Consider the following 20646-nt stretch of genomic DNA (forward strand, 5'->3'; position numbering starts at 1 on the left):
TGTGGGAGCGTTAGCTTGGTTCCACCCATCCTTTTCAGAGCTGCTGCAGCAAAGTGATTGTTACGGAAGTATTTAGCAATTTCAACAACATTAGTCTTTATTTCTGGAACACTTAAGTTTTTGGCTAAGAGGTGCAGCAAATGAGCACTGCAACCATATGTTATTAGCTTTGTATTCCCTTCCTGCTCTTCTAAATTTCTTCTCATCTTGGATACATTTGCAGCATTGTCTGTGACCAAACTGCGTACTAGACATTTGAATTTTTGTTCACATGTTATTATAGCTTTTACTGCCACTTCTTGTAAGTATTCTGCTGTGTGTGCATTTCCTGACGTATCAATTGTTTGTGCAAGGAAGACTTTCCCTTCTTCAGTTGTTATACAAGCACATACAATAGGATCATTGTGGACATTACTCCACCCTTCACTACTTAGGTTAACAATTCTACCCTCCAGAGCTGTTGCACATTGCTCCATTTCTCTGTCATACACTTTATCCAGCAGTTTCCCTGCAACATCTGCTCTGCTTGGTGGACTGTATCCTGGTCTCAGTGACTGAACCATATTAGTGAAATGTGGGTTCTCAGTCAGACGGAAAGAAGAGTTCGTTGCATAAACAAACTGGGCAATTTTTTCATCAATTAACTCTTTTTCTAATCTGCTAGTTTTTATCACAAATTTATCTATGGTGGTTCCAGGAGGGAAGGATTTTTTCTTTCTTTTAGGTGATAGTGATATGTGGCTATGGGTGTCTGATGATGATGCTAATGAAGCACTATCCTGGATGGATAACTCTGAAACTGTAGAACAGGAGGATGGTGATCTTGAAGGTGGATAGTCTCCAGAATCCATGAATTCCCCTAAACAAAAAAGTCAATGCTGCTATTTTATTGTTTATACAATTTCTGCTTATTGTACACAGCACTGCCCCAAAAGGAATATTTGCTTTTCTTCATAACTGTACCAAATGACAGTAACATACAGTAATAATAAGAAATATAATTTTGCTCAAACATGACAGTTCAAGGCAGTCTTTAGAAATATTATATGATTCAATAAAAATGTTTACCAACCTGAAGATCCTGCCTGTTCAAATGTGTTTCTTTGGTCATCTTCATCACAGCACTTCTCATGATGTTGCCTCATTCGGGCCACCAGGCCTTGCATTTCTTTGTTGCAGTGTTTGCATTTTGCACGCATGCCTGCCTTACCGATAGGTAAAGGAACTTCATTAAAATATTGCCAAACTGGGTCTCTTTTACGGCCTGCTGCCATTATAGGTTTTTTCCTCCAAGGAAAGAATGTGATAAACCTCAGGTCATACACACAAAAAGATCCAAAGACTTGTCTGTCTGTGGCTATGCAGTATTGTGCTCAGAAAGTTTCACTTTCATTTTGTACTGCTTGTCTGCTTTCCCCTCCCTCCTCACACTTAGTTTCACTTTCTTCTTGTGCAGATCTATTCCACTCCAAACAATCAGAAAAATATTGTTTCTATTCTATTTCACTGAACTTCTTGAAACTTAGCACTGAAGGGGTTGATTCTGTATTCATAGTTTTGTAGAACAATAGGATTAAGGTCTTTTTCTCAACTCTGTTCATGTCATAACATTTTTGCTGTGAAGAAGAGGCATGTGATCTCTGCTGAGTCAAATTCAGTTTTGAGAACTGCAAAAGTAAACCAAGCATCTGTGATAATATCTTGTAGGCAGAAAAACTGCCCAATAATCTTACAAAAACCTCTGGAAGAGCATGACATTGTGAATGGATTAATGGAATTTTATTTACCAAAAAAATTAAACATTATACAGCCTTATTCTACATAATTAAAAAACTAATCTTTATTTCATGATGGAATAACCTTTGGATGGTAATATATTTTCCTCAAAAAGCATTTTATTTTTAAAAAATCTGATTTAAATCAAAAAAATCTGATTTAAATTTAAAAAAACTGATTTTTTTTTATTTTTTTTAAAAAATCATTGATTTTTATCCACCCTGCTTTGAATGAACTGTCCACCATGACCCCAAGATCTCTCTCCTGGTCAGTCACTGACAGTTCAAACCTCATCAGTGTATATGCAAAGTTGAGGTTTTTTGCCCCAATATGCATCGCTTTACACTTGCTTACATTGAACCACATCTGCCACTTCATTACCCACTCACCCAGTTTGGAGAGATCCTTTTTTGAACTCCTCACATTCTGTTGTGGATTTCACTGCTCTAAATGCTTTAGTGTCATCTGCAAATTTGACCATTTCATTGCTACCCCAACCTCTAGTACTGGTCCCAGTACAGATCCCTGGGGAATCTATTTCTCAGGAAGTACTAATCCCTGGGGAAGTACTTCTTACTTTCCTCCATCGTGAAAACAGTCCATTCACACCTACCCTCTGTTTCCTGTCCTTAAACTAGTTACCGATTCACACATAACCTGTCCCTTTATCCCATGACTGATAAGTTGACTCAAGAGCCTTTGGTGGGGAACTTTGTCAAAGGCTTTTTGGAAGTCCAAGTATACTGTGTCAACCAGACCACCTTTATCCACATGCTTGATGACACTCTCAAAGAACCCCAAAAGGTTAGTGAGGCAAGACTTGTACTTGCAGAAGCTATTCTGGCTTCTTGCCCTCAGCAAGGCCTGTTCTTCTATATGTTAAACAATTTTGTCCTTTAAGTATATTTTCCATCAATTTACCAGGCATAAAAGTTAAGCTAATTGGATTGTAGTTTCCTGGATCCTTTTTGAAAACGAGAATTACATTAGCTACTTTCCACTCGTCCGGTAACTCCTTTTTGATAAGGACTAATCAGACAGTCATTTTATAAAGCTCAAGAAGAAACTCCCACCCATTCAGGTTTCCACTGAGTTTTTGAGAACAAAAATTAACCTTGAACATAATGTAGAACTATCTAGACTGTAGAACTAAACCAATGGATAAATATCTGTTGAACTCAATAGACATTCCTAACTTTACTTTTCAGCGTTCTTCTCACTTATCCCTTCAGCTCAATAGATACAGACTTGGACAATATCAGATCCTGTCTAGTCCGCTAGCTGACCCTCATCACCTTGTGCTTTTCCCATTCAGCTGAAGCCTAACCTAATAGTCTGGATCGGATGCAGGTGCTCTAGAGTTTCTCATCAGGCACCATATACCAAACTTGGTGGTAGAGGTTGCACAGGCATCATGGAACCATAGTGGCATGCTGGATATAATCCTCTGTCATGTTCTGCTTATCCATTTCATTTTTTCTAAGGAGTAGATAAGATCCTGATTTTCCTGAGCAATTATGTTGAGGATGCTTTGGTTCACTCAAAGGAATGGCAGTATCACTATTACACTTCCTCCTCCTTCTGCCAGCATTGATATTATGGTCAAGATTCTGCTCTGCTCTTACCTTTTTAAGATTGGGACCACCTAGTATATCACTAGTTTCTTAGACATGGGGACAGGGAATGGGACCCTGCCTTGTTCTCCTAAGCATACACTTCTCAACTTGATTTATCACCTTCTCATCAATCTCCTACTTGAATCATTTACAGAGCTCGTCCTCCTCGTCCACTGCTGAACTAACACTTCCTCCTGCAGTACCATAATCACCCGAGGATGTCTCACCACTCTGCCTCAGTGCTTCCTGCATGTGACTGAATTTTGAAGGGCACTGGCATCTTCCTAGTTTAACAAAACTCTTTCTCCACCTTCTCCAGTGATCTCCAAGTCTCATCCTCCTATCCTCAGAAATGCTTGCAAGTCTGACTCGCATAGAGTGGGTGGGCTGCTCAAAGCTGGTTTTGTCTCTTGTATATTCAAAATAATGGCCACTTCATCTAGGAACATAGGAAACTGCCTTATACCAAGTCAGACCATTGGTCCATGTAGCTCAGTTTTGCCTACACTGGCAATGGTCCATCTTTTCAAATGAATATTTCCAAGCTTTACCTGGATGCCAGGAATTGAACCTGAGACCTGCATGCAAAGCAGATGCTCTACCACTGAGTTACAGCTTGGAGATACACCAGGCTGTCTCATCCTTAAACGATTTGGTTTTTGGCCTCATTGAAAGTGATGTTCAACCACCAGTTGCATTACCAGTTCTTCCTGGAAGGTGCTAATTACCTTTTGGATAAACAGTCCTATTTCTGGCCACCTCTCAGTGCCTAGAAAAGATTTATTTAATCCAGCCTGCTAGTTTCTCACTTGGCACCCTATACCGAATGTGGTGGTGGTAGAGGTTGCACAGCTGTGCTCTAGATAATAGCCTTTGTTGGCTATCAGCGAGACACATGGCAGATTGTGGCTCCAAAGCCATGGAACAGTCATTCTTCAGAGGCAAGTATGGCTTAGATTTTCAGGTCCGGCCCATGAGCCAGGGTTCGAATAGTGGATTTACCCTTTAAGGGAGTCTTTGTAGGGGTGGTTCCAAAACCGACCCCTACAGACAACAAAGACTCCCTTATTATTTCTCCATGGCTCTCTCATTTCATCAGCAGCCTTCAGCTTTTCCTTCTTGTAGGCTGCTTCATGCCTCCACCTTGAAACATCTTTTTAGTAAGAATGCGAACTTCTCATCTACTTCAGAAAGGCATGACTCCAACTAACCTACTGTGGAGTCCTGTTGTTGCTCATTTGTCAGGGTCTGGTAGTCAACAGCATCGGACAATTGGGTCCAAATTGCAATTTGGATGGGGTACATGCTAAAATTTTGAACACTTCCCAATTGGAGAGCTTTTATAGAAGTGTGGCTACCCATGTCCTCGCAGAGGAGCTTACCATATTTCACTCAAAAGAGGCAGTAGAAGTACCTCCTCTCCAGCTCCCTCAGAAATTTTGTTGCCAGTACTTCACAGTTGCAGAAAGAGATGGTCAGCAGTTGCAGAAAGACATGGACCATTGCAGAAAGAGATGGTCACAAGAGATGTTGCCAGTACTTCACAGTTGCAGAAAGACCCAGCAATCTGAACTGCAGGGCTGTCAGCTACTTTATTCTCCATCTTTGCTTTAAGTGTATTCTTCTCCTATAAAATAATGCTTGATTTGGATCTATAGACCTCATAGATGACTACTTTGACATCACAGTCTGACTCAATTATTAAAAGTTCCCATGATTTATTATGGAGATACCAAATGAAACAATACAGAGCCCTCACTCTTTGGCTTTCCCATAGCACCAAGTGTTTTTATGAAGTGCGTGACAGTCATGGCGACTACTTGTGTCACCAAGGCATCACTGTGTTGCCTTATATCAGTTACTTGCTCATCATCTCTCCCTCTCGAGAGTAGCTGCTCATTGGCATACTCTACCTTCTAAATTCTCTTTATTTCAGTCAGTTTAAGGAAACTGGTCATTCATCCCTTGATTGATTTACTTCATTGATGTCATGCTCAACTTGGTTCCTTATCTACCCCTTGATTGCGCCCATGCCTTGGCTTTCGTCCTTCCTCTTAAGGATCTTTTGGTTTTCATTGCCACCAACAATACCTTGGCAAAAAAGCTAAATAAACCGTCAATCAGGTATAGACTCCAGCAAACTCCTCTATCTCAACAACTGGGGCTGGTGCCTACTCCACCACATACTGATTTCATTTATTTATGTCCAAAGCAAGTCCATCATTTGGATGCCTCTGAGTATCAGTTGCAAGGGAGTAACAGCAGGACAGAGGGCATGCTCAGCTCCTGTCTGTGGGCTCCCCAGAGGCATCTGGTGGGCCAGTGTGTGAAACAGGATGCTGGACTAGATGGGCCATGGGCCTGATCCAGCAGGGCTGTTCTTATGTTCTTATTCTTGTGAACACTCGGAGCAGAACCTTTGCCCCATCACATGAATTGCGCCTCACTCCTGATGTCTCACTAATCGTTCAACCTTTTAAGTTGAGGATTCACCTGCACTGTTGCTTCTAATTTAACTCCCTTACATTTGCCAAAAAACCTGTAACAAGAGTAAAGCAAGCTGCATACTGATCATACTGTCATGGCCCCACCAACCATGCCTTAAACTCTTCATGCCTTGGACAACACCTTTGTTCATCTCCTGTGCTATGCAAATCTCCTCTGTTGAGAGTGATCATACTCTCCACCTAGATATCCTGTTTACACCTCACCATGCAGACGATTTGGCTTTCACCTTTCTCAAAATAGATATTTCCCTGTATTGTTTCCCTCACTTTACTCAGATGCTGAACAAGCTCTTGATGCCTGCACGATTTTATCCTTTTACCTGTATGGGACAGCTTCATTTTAAAAGCAGCTCTGCTGTTTGACTGTTATTCTGGACTGAACTCCAGCATCTGTCCCATTGGATTTTGTCAACTATTTCCTTGGCATACTAAGTAGCCAAGAAATCTATTGTTCCTCGGATCTCAGCTCGCTCCACCAGAATGGTTTCCTCAGCTGCCCTGTTCTCTAAAGATGTTCCAAATTATGCAAGGTGACTTGTTGGTCTCAGACCACTATGTACATTAAATGTTACATGTTAGATGTTGTCTCTTGATGCAATGCATCTTTCGCGAGGGCAGTTCTCTGTTCCTGCCTAGCTCTGTGGGACACTTCGTTCCTTTTGTCTTTGGTCCCATTACTTGCTTACTTAACACATTTTTATACTGCCCAAAAAGCAAGTTCTCTGGGCAGTTTACAACAAAACAATAAACACAACCAATAAAAAGATTAAAACATTTCAACATTTAAAATCTAAAACATTAAAATTATTAAAACACAATTAAAACAATATCCAATAAAAAGCCTGAGTGAACAAAAGCATCTTGACTCCCTTTTTAAAAGTTGTAAGAGATGGGAAGGCTCTATTTCAGCAGGAAGTGTGTTCCAAGGCCTCGGGTCAGCAATGGAGAAGGCCCATCCCCGAGTAGCCACCAGACAAGCTGGTGGCAACTGCATACGAACCTCTCCAGATGATCTCAATAGGCGGTGTGGCTTGCACTGTGACTCTTGATATAAAAGTGACACATACCTGTTTCCCGTATCCTGTTCCTCTCCTCTTGTTAATTGCACTTTCCTTCCAAGCAGTGTTTCCTCTAACAGGGATTCCCAGATGTTGTTGACTAGAACTCCCAGAATCCCTAGCTGCAATGGCTTTTCCTTGGGGATTATGGGAGTTGCAGTCAGCATCATCTGGGAATCCCTATTAGAGGGAACACTGCTTCCCAGTAATCTAACTGCTATGTTCCTGTGGGTGTGAATGCACCAAGAGCACAAGCAAGAAAAGCATACCTGTAATTAATGTTCTTCAAGTGGTCATAGGTACAGTCCCACAACACCCCCTTCTTCCCCTCTGCAGCAGGTTATTCATTGGTTTGCTATGGCAGTCTTATTCATCTGAGGGAGAATAGACGATAGACAGGACTGTGCTATTGATGGTCTGGGGTTATGGTTCCCACCAAAACACTCTTGAGGCAAAGCTCTAGAAGGTTCTGAATGAATGCTGTGCAGACATAGAACCCGTGTGTGTGACACTGGAGATGAACATCAGTTATGTGAGCTACCTGTTTTTTCTACAGATGGGCTAAAAAAAAAACCCTGAGGATTTTTCCCTCGGTCTTTTATTGGTGATAATCTTGACTTTTTGAACAGCTTTTCCCAAAGGCTGCAGAGATGAGCAAGAGTATTTTAAGGCAGCTGAATTGAAGAGAGTGGGGGAAGAGCAAGAGTATGTGTATATATGATATCCTTTGAAGCTAGTTTCTGAAGAATTCTTCCTCTTTACTGCAACTTGGCTAGTAGAATGCCCTTCATTGTTTCATCTCATTAACTCAATGTATCTTTATCTTCTAAAAATGCTCTGTAGATGTGTGAAGATAGATTTGCTTTATTAAACAGAAGCATTTTATCCAGTCACAGACCTGTTTGAGTTTGGTGTTTTCATATTTGTTTTTATGGACTTAAAAGAAAATAATGTGACCTGTAGCATAACATACTTCATTGCATTGTTCACTTGAGGTCTTTGGTGTAGTATGTGTATGGAAGCAGCAGTGGCATGATTAGATAGCTCAAACACTAGTACATCAAAAAAGTTTAATCTGCAAGTTAACATTCTGCTGTTCTCTGCAATTGAAAGGAAGCTGGAATAATATCTCTGAGTAAAAGGAGATTCCATGATATCCCAAAATATCTAAAATTAATAGTAGTTATCTAGTTTTATACTCTTTATAGTGCGCTAACAATTTTAAATTGGTGTTGTAGCACAAAAAGTGTGTGGAAGAATGTACTTTATACATATTGAGAAACTCTAAACTTGCTAACTGCTGCTCTCCCTCAGGAGGGGCAGGAAGAGTTCCTGAGGAGCAACTGAGAAAACATGGAGATAACCAAACAGGTGAGAAGGATGGCCTTTATTGTATATGCCACTGCTATCCAGATAGCCACGAAGAAACATTCTTCTGGTATTGGATTTTTATTAGACTGAGGCAACTGAATTGCCTTCTGGTAGACTGAGGGCCACATGAGTAGTTTGCCATATAGTTGGTGGTACTGATCCACTGAAACAAGTATGTTAAGAATTTGAAATGCTTGAGAAATAAAGTTGAGCCCATGTAATACATATCATGTGCAATTGTGTAGTATTGTTTGCAGATGATTTCATTTCGTTATGTCAGAATAGAAAAAGATTAATTTGGAGCAGCAAATCTCCCTTGAGTTTGGATACTGAATGTACAAATAGCCCATTGTAGGAATCTAAGTGGTCCTTAATGGAAAATACATGTAATTGACAGAATTGTTTTCAAATTAAAATGGCCACTTATAATTTATAATCACACGAAATATAACTGGCATATACACTTAACCTGGTTTATATGTCTAAGGTGTGATAAATTGTTCCGCGTTTGTATCCCCTATACATGTTAACTTCAGTTATAGTGTATTATGTAACAGCTTGCAGTCTTAAAAAGTTATATTATTAAAAATATGTATATACTGCTTGTCAACAAAAAAGTTCTCAAAGCAATTTGCAGAGCATTTGATAGGAGAAAATGGCCCATAATCTTTAAGACAAAAACAAAATCTATGCTGGCCTAAATAGGGACCATTGCTCTCTCACTGCTTAAATATAAATTAGCTTACTACTTTAAATGCGAAGATATCTTGGAAGCAATTGATGCAATTCACATCTGGTTCTGGCTAGTGCTTCAAGATAAGGTTTCATTGTAGCAGACTAGGATACTTTCAAGATATCAACATCCAGCTTCATGTGACTTGGGGAGCTGGTTTACTTCAAGTGGCAGATTGGCTTCCTTTACCTAAGGGGATCTCCAGGAAAAAAATGTTGCAGCTCCATGTGTTACAGAGAAAGAGAAACTGACATGAAAAAAATATAGAAAACAAACCAAGATGTAGTAGTGCTGACACAGCATATATAGTGTGACACAATAGAGTTGAAAATATACTAATGATGTTAAAATTGCAGTTCATTAGTTTCACATACCCTTGATATATTAGTATAAAGGGTAGATAAAAACTAATTTTAAAAAAAGGTTTTTAAAAAAGTAAAATCTGAAGTGTCATTTTGGCTAAATAACATGGTTAAAATTAAATCTCATTGCAAGCATGCTACGTCTACACGTAATATCTTTTAAAAATAAATGGCTCTTCCACATATACACTGTTACCTACCAATCATGGACACTCATTTCAATTTCATCTCATGAAAATGGCTCTAATCTGCCAGGCACTGCCCAGTAACTATCCACTTTTGCTTCTGGAAATTTTGGGACTCCTTGTCTCTAAATTGACTTGCATGTCATGTCTGGATAGCAAGATAGATGTGTGGACTGGATAGCAAGGTAATTGTTTGTGGTGGGCCTGGGCCAAAGCAGAGGAGTCAGTGAGACAATATAGGAAAGAGGTGGAGTACAAAGTAACAGTGGAAAGAAAAAGGCTGTATAGTCCCCTACACTTTTCCACAGGAAAACTGTCATGGCTTCTGTGTGTAAGAGAGACCCTATCTGGGAACATTTTGAGAAAAATTCCTTCCCTGGATAAAGAAACAAAACATGTTGTATAAGTAGTGCAGCATGAAGATGCAGGAAATTTTAACATAGGAATCCATTACATTATTATTATTTTTTAAAGGGCATTATGTACCATTTTCTTAGGTAAAGGTAAAGTGTGCCATCTAGTCAGTGTCAACTCCTGACAACCACAGAGCCCTGTGGTTGTCTTTGGTAGAATACAGGAGGGGTTTACTCCTGTATTGTCTCCTCCCGAGCAGGACAAGATGATGCCTTTCAGCACCTTCCTAGATCGCTGCTGCCCATACCAGTGGGGATTTGAACTGGCAACTTCTGGCTTGCTAATCAAGTCATTTTCACGCTGCGCCATTAGGTGGCTACATGTTAATTTACAACTTATAGGAGGGTATAATTTGTTTTAGATCATTTTACACCATTTTCTTACGTAGTGTAAAATTATCTAAAACAAAGTATACCCTTCTAGAAGTTGTACATTAACATGTTTTAATGATCTGGTTTTGACAATTGAGAAATGTGTGAAGTATCAGTGGGAAATTTGAATTAAAAAAGTAAATTTTGGGATTTACATTTATCCAAATTTCTCTCGACAAACTTCTCTCTCTCATGTGCTAGTACGGGGAGGTGTACACAATTTTAAAAAACAAATATAAAACAGAATAAAACAATTAAAACAGTTTTGACAGAATAAAAAAATTCTTTAAAATTGCATAAGATAAAAAATTAAACAGTTCAAAATTAATTTCAGTTAAAAGCCTGAGAAAACGGGTGTCTTGAGGGTCTTTAAAAAGCATTCCGAGATGGATGTGCTTTTATGTTGATGGGAGCATATTCCAAAGCCCCAGGGCAGCCGCAGAGAACGCCTGGTCCCAAGTCACCACCAAACGAACCAGTGGCAACCATAACCAGACCCTCCCAAATGATCTAAACAGGTGGCAGGGTTCATGGCAAAGAAGACAGTCTCTTAAGTACCTTGGACCTAAGCTGTTGAGGGCTTTATAGGTAGTAACCAGCACTTTGTATTTCGCTTGGAAACCTATTGGCACCCAGTGCAATTATTTTAAAACTGGTGTTACATGGTCCCTTTGGGTTGGCTGCTGCATTCTGTACCAATGGTCGTTTCTAGACTATGTACAAAGGAAGCTCCACATAGAGTGCATTACAGTAGTAATGCCTGGAGGTTACCAGCATATGCACTACTGTTTTTAGGTCATTTATCTCCTTAAATGGGAATGGCTGATATAGCAGTCGAGGCTGATTAAAAAGCGCTCCTGGCCACTGCCTCAACCTGAGAAACCAGAGAGAGTTTTGGATTCAGGATCACTCCCATGCTGTGTACCTGATCTTTCAGGGGGAATGTAACCCCATCCAGAACAGGCAGATTTAAGTCATCTCTCAGATCACAATTGACAATTCATTCCACAGTCAGTGCCTCTGTTTTAATTAGATTCAACTTCAGGTTTTTATTTATTTATTTATTCATTCATTCATTCATTCAATTTCTATACTGCCCTTCCAAAGATGGCTTACGGTGGTTTACACAGAGATATAAATAAATAAGATGGAACCCTGTCCCCCAAAGGTCTCACAATCTAAAAAGAAACGCAAGATAGACACATTTAGTGAAGTTATGTCACTTCCTGATGAGATCAGTATCGAGAAATAGATTTGGGTGTCATCAGCATATTGATAACACCCAGCTTCCAACTCCTGATGATCTCTCCAAGCGGTTTCATGTAGATGTTAAAGAGCATTTGAGACAGTATGGAGCCTTGTGGAACTTCACAGTTTAGTTCTCGTTTGCAAAGCAGCAGTCTCCAAGTGACATCATCTGGAATCTGCCTGAGAGGTAGGAACAGAAACACTGTAAAACAGTGCCACCCAATCCCACCCTCCTCAGGTGACCTAGAAGGATACTGTGGTCAATGGTATCGAAACAGAACAATTTGATCTGGATCGTGATCCGTTGCATTCATAACATTGGGTTCTGTGCCTGTGCAGTGACCTCACGGACCGATTAGCTAGCTCCTCGTGCCACCTCCTATTGCCATGCACGAGATTGTGCTTTCCTTATCCCTTGCAGTTGGGGCGTGTCTTACTCAGTTTCTGTTTGACCGCTGTTGCGTCAACACCTCGGATTGCTAAGCTCTTCGGATATTTTTGGTAACGACTCGGAACGGATTACGACTAACGAAAGGATTTTGGACATTGGACTGTATTTATCAGCTCTTGCTTACTGGGAAATCCTTATAACTGGAAAGTATAGAAACAATTCATTCCTGCTGGTCAAGGGGAATGTCTGAGGCTATGTCTGCCAAAGGACAAGCCCAAAACAACTTTTAAGCGCTGCTCTGAATGCAGGGCAAAGTTGCCATCAACAGATACGCATGACTTCTGTTTGTTATGTCTGGGAGAGCAGCATACCCCAGAGAGTTGTAGGATCTGCTTGTCGTTTTCAAAACAAACACTGAGGAACCAAGCACTGAGATTACGGGCGGGCCTTTATGACGACGCACTGCGCCTGCCGACGCCAAGGCCCTCAACACTGAGATCAGGGCTCAGCTGCTTGATACCGGGCCCCGATGTTCCTGTGGTGGACCCTGCTAAGCAACATTCTAAAGCCACCGCGGCACAGGAATTCAAACAGCCCAAGGAGATGGAGGGGAAACGCCACCGGCACAAGCGTCGCAAACACAAATCTTCCACAGAAGAGGAGCCAGAGAGTTCTCCGCCTTGGAAAAGGACAAAAAAGACTCGTGTCCATAGCCGAACCCTGTCACCTACTGTGTGGCAATCAGGCTATGAGGACTGGGACTCCGTGGGGATGGGCACTTCGACACTGTGGGTCATGGTGTCGATGAGGAGCCCAAACTTGCCACCACCATCAGGATTGATGATGACTCCGTCGGGATCGGGCATAGTAGCGCAAACTGCTTCAGAATTTATGTCGATGCCGGGCTCGGTGTTGAGGGCACAAGACGCTTCAGCATTGGGAATTTTCAACGCTTCGGGATCAAAGGCGCTTCTACAGCGTTGTGGAGCGATGGAGCTTACTCCTGCGCACATTCCGCTTGTATCACCTGCCGTGACTCCAAGGCAGGAATACCGAACAGAGGACTACCTTGATTTTGGAGAGGATACCGCGGAGAAGGAAGTATTGGCAGATTCTAGGGCGAGAACTGACTTGATGGCTCTTCTGGACTCTACAGATAGCACACCAACTGGGTCGATGTTTCATGGCTTCTCTGGTATCGAAGTCGAACATTGTACCAGGCACTTGTTGGTACCGAAGACACCAACCGTGCAGCCAGCACCGAAAACCCCATTGATGTCACCGCTGCATCAGCCTGCTTTACCGAGATCCATTCTACTAATTTTGACTGCCACAAGCCCAATGCAGGTCCAGAAACCTCCAATGACGGATAGGGTGACACTGACTGGACCGTCTCCGTAATTTGTGCGCCCACCTTCGCCTTATTTTGCCCGTCCTTCCTCATCTCAGATGACGCACTTATGTGGTTTCTCACATGCCCCACCTGTGGTTTACCCGGTGGATTATGCTGACTATAACATTTGAAAATCGCAGCAGGAGGCTGGCCTTGTGCAGCCGTCTCTGCAGTAGCAGCCAAGAGCTATACCAGGACAGACTACTTCACAATTCCCTGACATGGGAAACAGGACTAGCCAGCGCTATTCCACTGTACCTACAACTGTGCCCAAAGTGCTCAAGGCACCTGCAACATCGGTTAGGCGAAGACAGGATGTGCCAGTTGCACCTATTGAGGTGCCAGATTCAGGGGATGCTGATTCCTCTAATACATCAGATACTGACAAGGAGGACCCTATGATTCCTGAGGAGCTGTTGGATCCAGAGCTCCCAGCTGATGTGCCCCCGCATACTTCAGTTTCACCGACTGAAGAGCTGAAGGCGTATCACATCCAGATTTGTGAGATGGCAGAGGCTCTGGGACTTGAATTGAAACAGCCGGAGCTGGACTTAAAAGACCCAGTTTACAATATGATGGCGTGGGCTAAAGTTGCCCACCCAGTGTCTTTACCCATGCTGCCTGCAATAACAAAGGCTGCGCAGGCTGCCTGGGAAGTTTTGTAAAAATCTACAGCTACCTCATGTAAACTGGTGGGGCTGTATCGGATGCAGGAGGATGACAACGGTTACCTCATGAAGCATCCAATACCGAACTCTTTAGTTATAGAATGTGCCTCTACAAAGGGTGGTCAGCGTCACTCTACGCCTAATGACAAGGAGGGCAGAAAGCTAGATGTGTTGGGCTGGAAGGTCTATGCCACATAGAGTTTGGCGATTAAAATAGCTAACTATTCTGCCTGCTTGGCACGATATGGATGCCACATTTGGGATGTGCTTTTTCAGGACTCTGCAACAATGTCGCCAGAGGAATTTCAGGATAACTTTAAAAAGACTTATGAGAAGGCTATGGTTGTGACAGGGCATCTACTAAGCACATTTAATCATGCAGCGGAGACAGAGTCTCGAGCAATGACCACTGCAATAACCCTGCGACACCATGCGTGGTTGCGTTCAACAAATTTGCAGCAAGAAATGCGAGATAAGGTGGAACACTTACCTTTTGATGGCAAAGGGCTCTTTGTCGAAACTACGGATTCGACCATGCAGTCCTGGAAGCTGTCGAAATTCACGGCAAAGACGTTCATGGCTACCATGGGAGGCCAGGTGTTGCGGAACCGGACGTACGGAAGGCAACAAGGTCGCTTGACATACAGATAGGAAAAAGGGGATTATAGGAGACAGTATAAGCCTTTCCAATGCAACAAGCCTTATACCCAACGTCAGAGGGGTCAGAAACAAAGCAAGGACCAGCAAAAACAGTCTCTTTGATGGGAAGATCCATCCACTTCAACTAACAACGATACCACAAGCTTAAATATCCAAGGACCGCAACATCGGTCTTGTGCATGTCAGCACATCCATCAAGCTGGCAAGCCATGCCCAAGCATATAATATATAATACAATATAACATCAGATCAGTGGGTCTTGAAGATCATAAGATCTGGCTATGCGATAGAGTTCAAAACTTTGCCACCTTTCCAAGGTATAACGTATACCAGACTGACCCAAGTGCTGATGGACGAAGTATGATGTTGGAGAAATGAGCAATCATTCCAGTGAAGTGGATGGACAGGATGGAGGGATTTTATTCCCTGTACTTTGAAATCCCCAAGAAGGATGGGGGGATAAGAGTGATTATGGACCTGAGAGACTTAAACTTTTACGTAGACACGAGGAAATTTGGGATGATTACACTTCAGGATATTCTACACCTTCTGGTTCGGGAGGAGTGCACTGTGACCCTGGTCCTAAAGGATGCTTATTTTCATATAGGCATTCGCGAAAGCCATCCCAAGTACCTGCATTTCACCGTAGGAAATACAGCATACCAGTATGTGGTTTTGCCATTCGGCCTATCCACAGCACCATGAGTATTCACCAAAGTAATGGTAACTGTCGTAGCATACTTAAGAACAAGGGCGATAGTAATTTATCTTTAACTGGATGACTGGCTTTTGGTCAGCAACATAAAAGAGTTGCTTTCGCAAGTCCAGTATGTGCTCAGTCGCCTGAAGGGATTTAGGAATCAAAGTGAACTTTAAAAAATCCAGGTTGAAACCCCAGAGAAGAGTGAGTTACATAGATGCGGAGTTGGACATGCAGGAGAAGAAGGCTTACCTAGAGTCCAGGTATGCACAGATCAAGGAGCTTATATACTTGTTCCGACGACAGCCAAGTCAACTGGCGGTATCTGTTTAGAGGCTCCTTGGTTTCATGGCGTTGTGCAATGCGACAGTTTGCAACATATGCGCACACTTCAGATTTGGTATCTCAGGAATTTCTGCCCAAATCGTGACAATCAGCAGAAGTGGCTTACACTACCCCTAGTAGTATTGAAATCTTTGGATTGGTGGATGATTCCTTCCAATTTGCTGACAGGCATGCTTTTCCAGCCGTTCACCCTCACATGCGGTTTGACAGCGGATGCTTCCCTACAGGGCTGGGGCGCACATTGCCTACACCATCAGATACAGGGTCAGTGGTTCATTCACCAGAGAAAGAAGCACATAAATTATCTGGAACTCCTTGCTGTGTTTCTAGCCCTGAGGGCTTTTCAGCCGCTGCTGCGAGGAAGGGTTGTGCAGGTTCACCTGGACAACACCATGGTGCTGGTGTACTTAAACAAACAGGAAGGGACAGTGTCACGGTCGCTATGCCTACTGAGTCAAAACATCTGGGAGTGGTGCATAGCTCGGACCATAACCCTGATGACATTGCATATAAGAGGGGTGGACAATGTTCAGGTGGACGACCTCAGCTGATCATTGCTACGCAACCAACACCACGAATGGGAGTTGAACATGATCTATCTAAGAGCCCTGTTCAACGACAGGGGTTGGCCAGATGTGGATCTGTTTGAGACTGCTGCAAACGCAAAATGTCCAGCATATTGCTCGCATGCAGGGATAGGCAAGGAATCACTAGGGGATGCATTTCAATTCAGGTGGGCCAAGAGACTGTTCTATCTGTTTCCACCACAGCCACTATTAACAGGGGTGGTCTCGCAATTGCTCAGGGACGCCACAAGGGGCATCTTGATAACACCATGGTGGCCCAGACAACAGTGGTTCTCGGCGGTGTTGCGTTTGTCGGGTGGGGTCTACCACAGATTTCCCAACCAACTGGACTTGTTGTCGCAATTCACCACCTCCAGTTGGATACACTGAGGCTGACAGCATGGCACATAGGTTATTAAAGAAAATATACTGTTAAATAATAGTTAAAGGTCGCCATGCCTAAATTATAACAGCAAATGGAAGCGTTCTAAAGTGCATGCCAAGCAACTTGGATTCTTTCCTAAGAAGGCTGCGGTCAAGCAAGTGTTGTTGTATATGACAACTCTTAAAATGGCGGGCCTAGCAAATGCATCTTTGAGAGTGCATTTGGTGGCAATCTCTTCAGAGCATAAGGGATGGGGAGATACAACAGTATTTTCCCATCCAGAGTGCAAAAAGTTCATCAAGGGCTTGAATAATTTGTTTCCACCAATACGGCGGCCGCAGCAACAATAAGACTTGTCATTAGTGCTGCAGGCATTACTGCAACAATCGTTCAAACCAATGGCTAGAGCTTCCTTATGCCTAAAGACTTTAAAGACTACCTTATTAATCCCAATCACGATGGCGAGGAGAGTAAGTAAACTGGCGGCCCTCAGGGCGGCTCACCCTTTCACGCAGATTTATCCGCACAAAGTTATTCTCTGTCTGGATTCGCGTGTCTGCCCCAAGGTGACAACTGATTTTCACATCAATGTGGATATAATTTCAACTTACTTTCTTTCAAAGCCCTGAGTCGAGCCTAGAAAAGGCCATGCATACTCTGGATGTTCGGAGGGCGCTTCTATACTACTGAGATGCTACAAAAGTATTTTGTGCACAAACTGTTCGTCCTGTATAAAGGGAACTCTAAGGGACACCCTGTTTCAAGGCAAAGGTTGGCACAATGGATTGTGCAGGCCATAAAGCTTGCCTATGCTGGTCAGGGCAAAATCCCGCCAGGAACCGTTACTGCACATGCTATGAGGGCTTATGCTTCCTCGGCAGCGAACTTGGCAGGAGTTTTGATGACTGATATCTGTAAGACAGCAACCTGGTCTTCGAGCCAACCCTTCATACAGCATTATGCAATAGATTTGCGACAAACGAAAGGAGAGTTTGGGCGGGAAGTTATAAAACAGGTCCTGCCATGAACAAGTAGTTACTACCACCCACCACCAGGGTAACAGCTGACTACTCACCCATTGTTAAGAATGCAACGGATCAGGATCCAGATAAACAGATTGCTTACCTGTAACTGATGATATGGAGGTGATCAACTGTAGTTATAAGACCCGCCCAAACCTCCCCACAATGTAAGAGCAGGACAAATCGTATTAAGAACGTCAAAAAAGGCAACTGACGGTCCGCCAGAAACTGAGTAAGACATGCCCCAACTGCAAGGGATAAGGAGAGCACGATTTCGTGCATGGCAGTTGGAGGCGGCACGAGGAGCTAGCTAATCGGTCCGAGAGGTCACTGTGCAGGCGCAGAACCCAATGTTATAAATACAACGGATCACCATCAGATCATGAGTTACAGGTAAGCAACCTGTTTTTATGAGGCAGTTAACAAAGTTGGTGGTAGTGGTTATTTTATTGAAAACCTCTGAGAGACCCAAAAGAGATCACACTTCCTCAATAGCAATTGTAGATCATCCATCAGGCCGACGAAGGCAGTCTCATCACCCTAGCCCGCATGAAAGCTGGCTTGAAATGGGTCTAGATAATCTGTATAATCCAAAACTTTCTGGAACTGAGAGGCCACTATCAGCTCAATCATTTTGCCCAGCCATGGAAGATTAGAAACAAGTCTGTAATTAGCTAACTCTGAGGAATCCCATATAGGTTTCTTCAAATAAGGTCTAATAGCTGACTTAAGAAAAAGAGGTATCCTGCCCGCCCCCAGAGAAGCATTTATAATATTTACCAGATCCTCTCTGATAATACAGTTACCAGATGAGATAAGCCAAGTTGGGAAATGGTCAAGAGAAAAGGTTGTAGGATGTGCATCCTCAGGAGTGACAAAATGAAAGGGATCCAATTTAATCCTATAAGAGTTGTTGCTAGACATCCCCAGAGTAGACTCTGCAGTAATTCTGGAATCCAGTTCGACCCGAATATGAGAGATTTTATCTGCAAAAAAGGTCATTGAAAACGTCACAGCGGGTGACTGATGGTTCTGTGGATAATTGGCACTGTTCTCCAAGGTCAAAGACGAAGTAGAAATTTAAAAGCTGTTTCCCCTTCTAGCAAGTCTGAGTCCCCTTCTGCTTTCCCTGTAACTGGCCACTGACCTACCAGCGCCATATCTTTGTCGATTCCCCACCACCACTGGAATAGTTGGAATAGTTTGTTTTATTTGATGTTAGAGAAGGGAATAATATCCAAAGGCCCCATTCTTCTGATTTTTGCCTTTGTAAGGACAGAAATGATACTTTTCATGTACAAATTGTAAAATAGTATTTCTTGCTATAATCTATACAATAGTATGATTGGAAATCTCCAGGAGGTGCTGGAAAAAGTCCCTCTCTGAAACCCTAGGTTGCTGTTGTTGGTTGGCGTAGACAGTACTGAACTAGATAGACCAGAGGTTTAACATCTTCATATGGAATACATACAAGTTAAGGTAGCTGGTTATTTATTGTTGCTGCTGCTGCTACTAATACTAATACTACCTACTGCAAATATGTATAAACCACTCTTCAACCAAAGTTCTTAAAACAGTTTACCTAGAAAAATAAATACATAAATAAGATTGTGTTTGGATGTGCAAAGTGCTTTATTCTTAGCTCATTCATCCTCAAAACAAATTGATGAAGTAACTTATTTCCATTTTATGAATTTGAGTTGAGGCTGAAATCTAGTATCTTGCCTAAAATTAATTGATATCTGAATTCTGACTCCTCAAGCCTTAATGCTAGTGTGTTCAAATGTATAAAGTATAATTGGAAAGAAAACAAACAACTCTTGTCTGTGTATCATTGCTTGGAACCTGTGCTTTTCAAGAGGCATTCTAAAAGTTGTTTTAATAGAGTTCTAGTCCTGTTTGGGTATTGCCCAAGATGCTCTCTTGCTGCTTGTCTGCCTTGATGTTCTATTATTATTGTTGCTTTTTATTGCAAGCCACTCTGAGCATTCGTATGCTAGCAATAGGATAAAAAATATTTTATGTAAAAGTTTATGTGGTAAACAGTTGGTATTAAACTGACATATTGGCTGAAACGTTTGTTTTTAAATACATCAATTCCTTGGAAATTGGAGTTTAGTGCTAGATAATATGTGTTGCTTTAATTTTAAAGATTTGTATTTTGAATAGCTTTATTAGTCACCCAAGTATATTGTACATGGCAGTCTAATCACTATGCATTGTGGAGTCTGAGGTAATCAGAAGCTTGTGAAGTAGAAGTGGTGACTCAGAATTGCAAACAAATCTTGAAGTGATAAGATTATGGAAAGTGTGAAATTGTCTGCATATAGCCCCCCACCACCACCACCCCCCATGTGTGGGCTCTCTTCTTTTCCTCGACCAGAAAAGGGATAACAGCCCAGCAGAGAGAATTTTGCATTGGTCTGATAGAGCTCTCCTCTGGAGATGATGAGTGGGACTATTCTCTTCCCCACCCCATAATTTTCCTTCCAAGTATTTTTTTTTTTTTAAAATATGGCTAAGCATGCCCCATCCAGAGCAGAATCCATTCTGAAGACTGCATGTTGTGCTGTCTTGCTTCTCACAGAGGAGAGGGCTGGAAACTCACATACTGTATACTGTCTCCCAGAATGGAGCTCTGTCTTTGGATTACATTTTCAGAATGTGTGCCAGCTGGCTGAACTTGCCTTTTCTTGCTGTTGCTGTAAGAATTGGAGGCAGAACAAGAATGACTGTCTCTCTACCCACTTTAGTTTAGCTGGGCAAGCACAGAAGATCTGGCTGCTGCTTTGTCTTCGTCCCTTCTCATGTTAGAGTCAGAGGGACAGAGAGAGGATGAAGGCTGTCCACTCTTGTGTTCTCCCTGAAAGAATGG

At 42.3% G+C, this 20646-nt stretch overlaps 1 protein-coding gene across 8 annotated transcripts in view; it reads left to right on the forward strand.

Moving 5' to 3' along the window:
* The window catches only part of TASOR (transcription activation suppressor), a 166930-nt gene that overhangs the window by 94607 nt on the left and 51677 nt on the right, over positions 1-20646 (forward strand). For 7 of the 8 annotated variants that reach the window (XR_008316188.1, XR_008316189.1, XR_008316187.1 and 4 more), the window contains exon 17: positions 8272-8328. The exons of the other annotated variant lie outside the window; for it this stretch is intronic. Coding sequence is in view for 2 of the 7 variants with exons in the window: in XM_053296289.1 (XP_053152264.1) it covers positions 8272-8328 (57 nt within the window). In the remaining 5 variants the exon portion in view is untranslated. The remainder of the gene's footprint in view (positions 1-8271; positions 8329-20646) is intronic. 8 annotated transcript variants of the gene reach the window in all.

The sequence above is a fragment of the Hemicordylus capensis genome, chromosome 2 (assembly GCF_027244095.1).
Source record: "Hemicordylus capensis ecotype Gifberg chromosome 2, rHemCap1.1.pri, whole genome shotgun sequence".
Lineage (NCBI taxonomy): Eukaryota > Metazoa > Chordata > Lepidosauria > Squamata > Cordylidae > Hemicordylus > Hemicordylus capensis.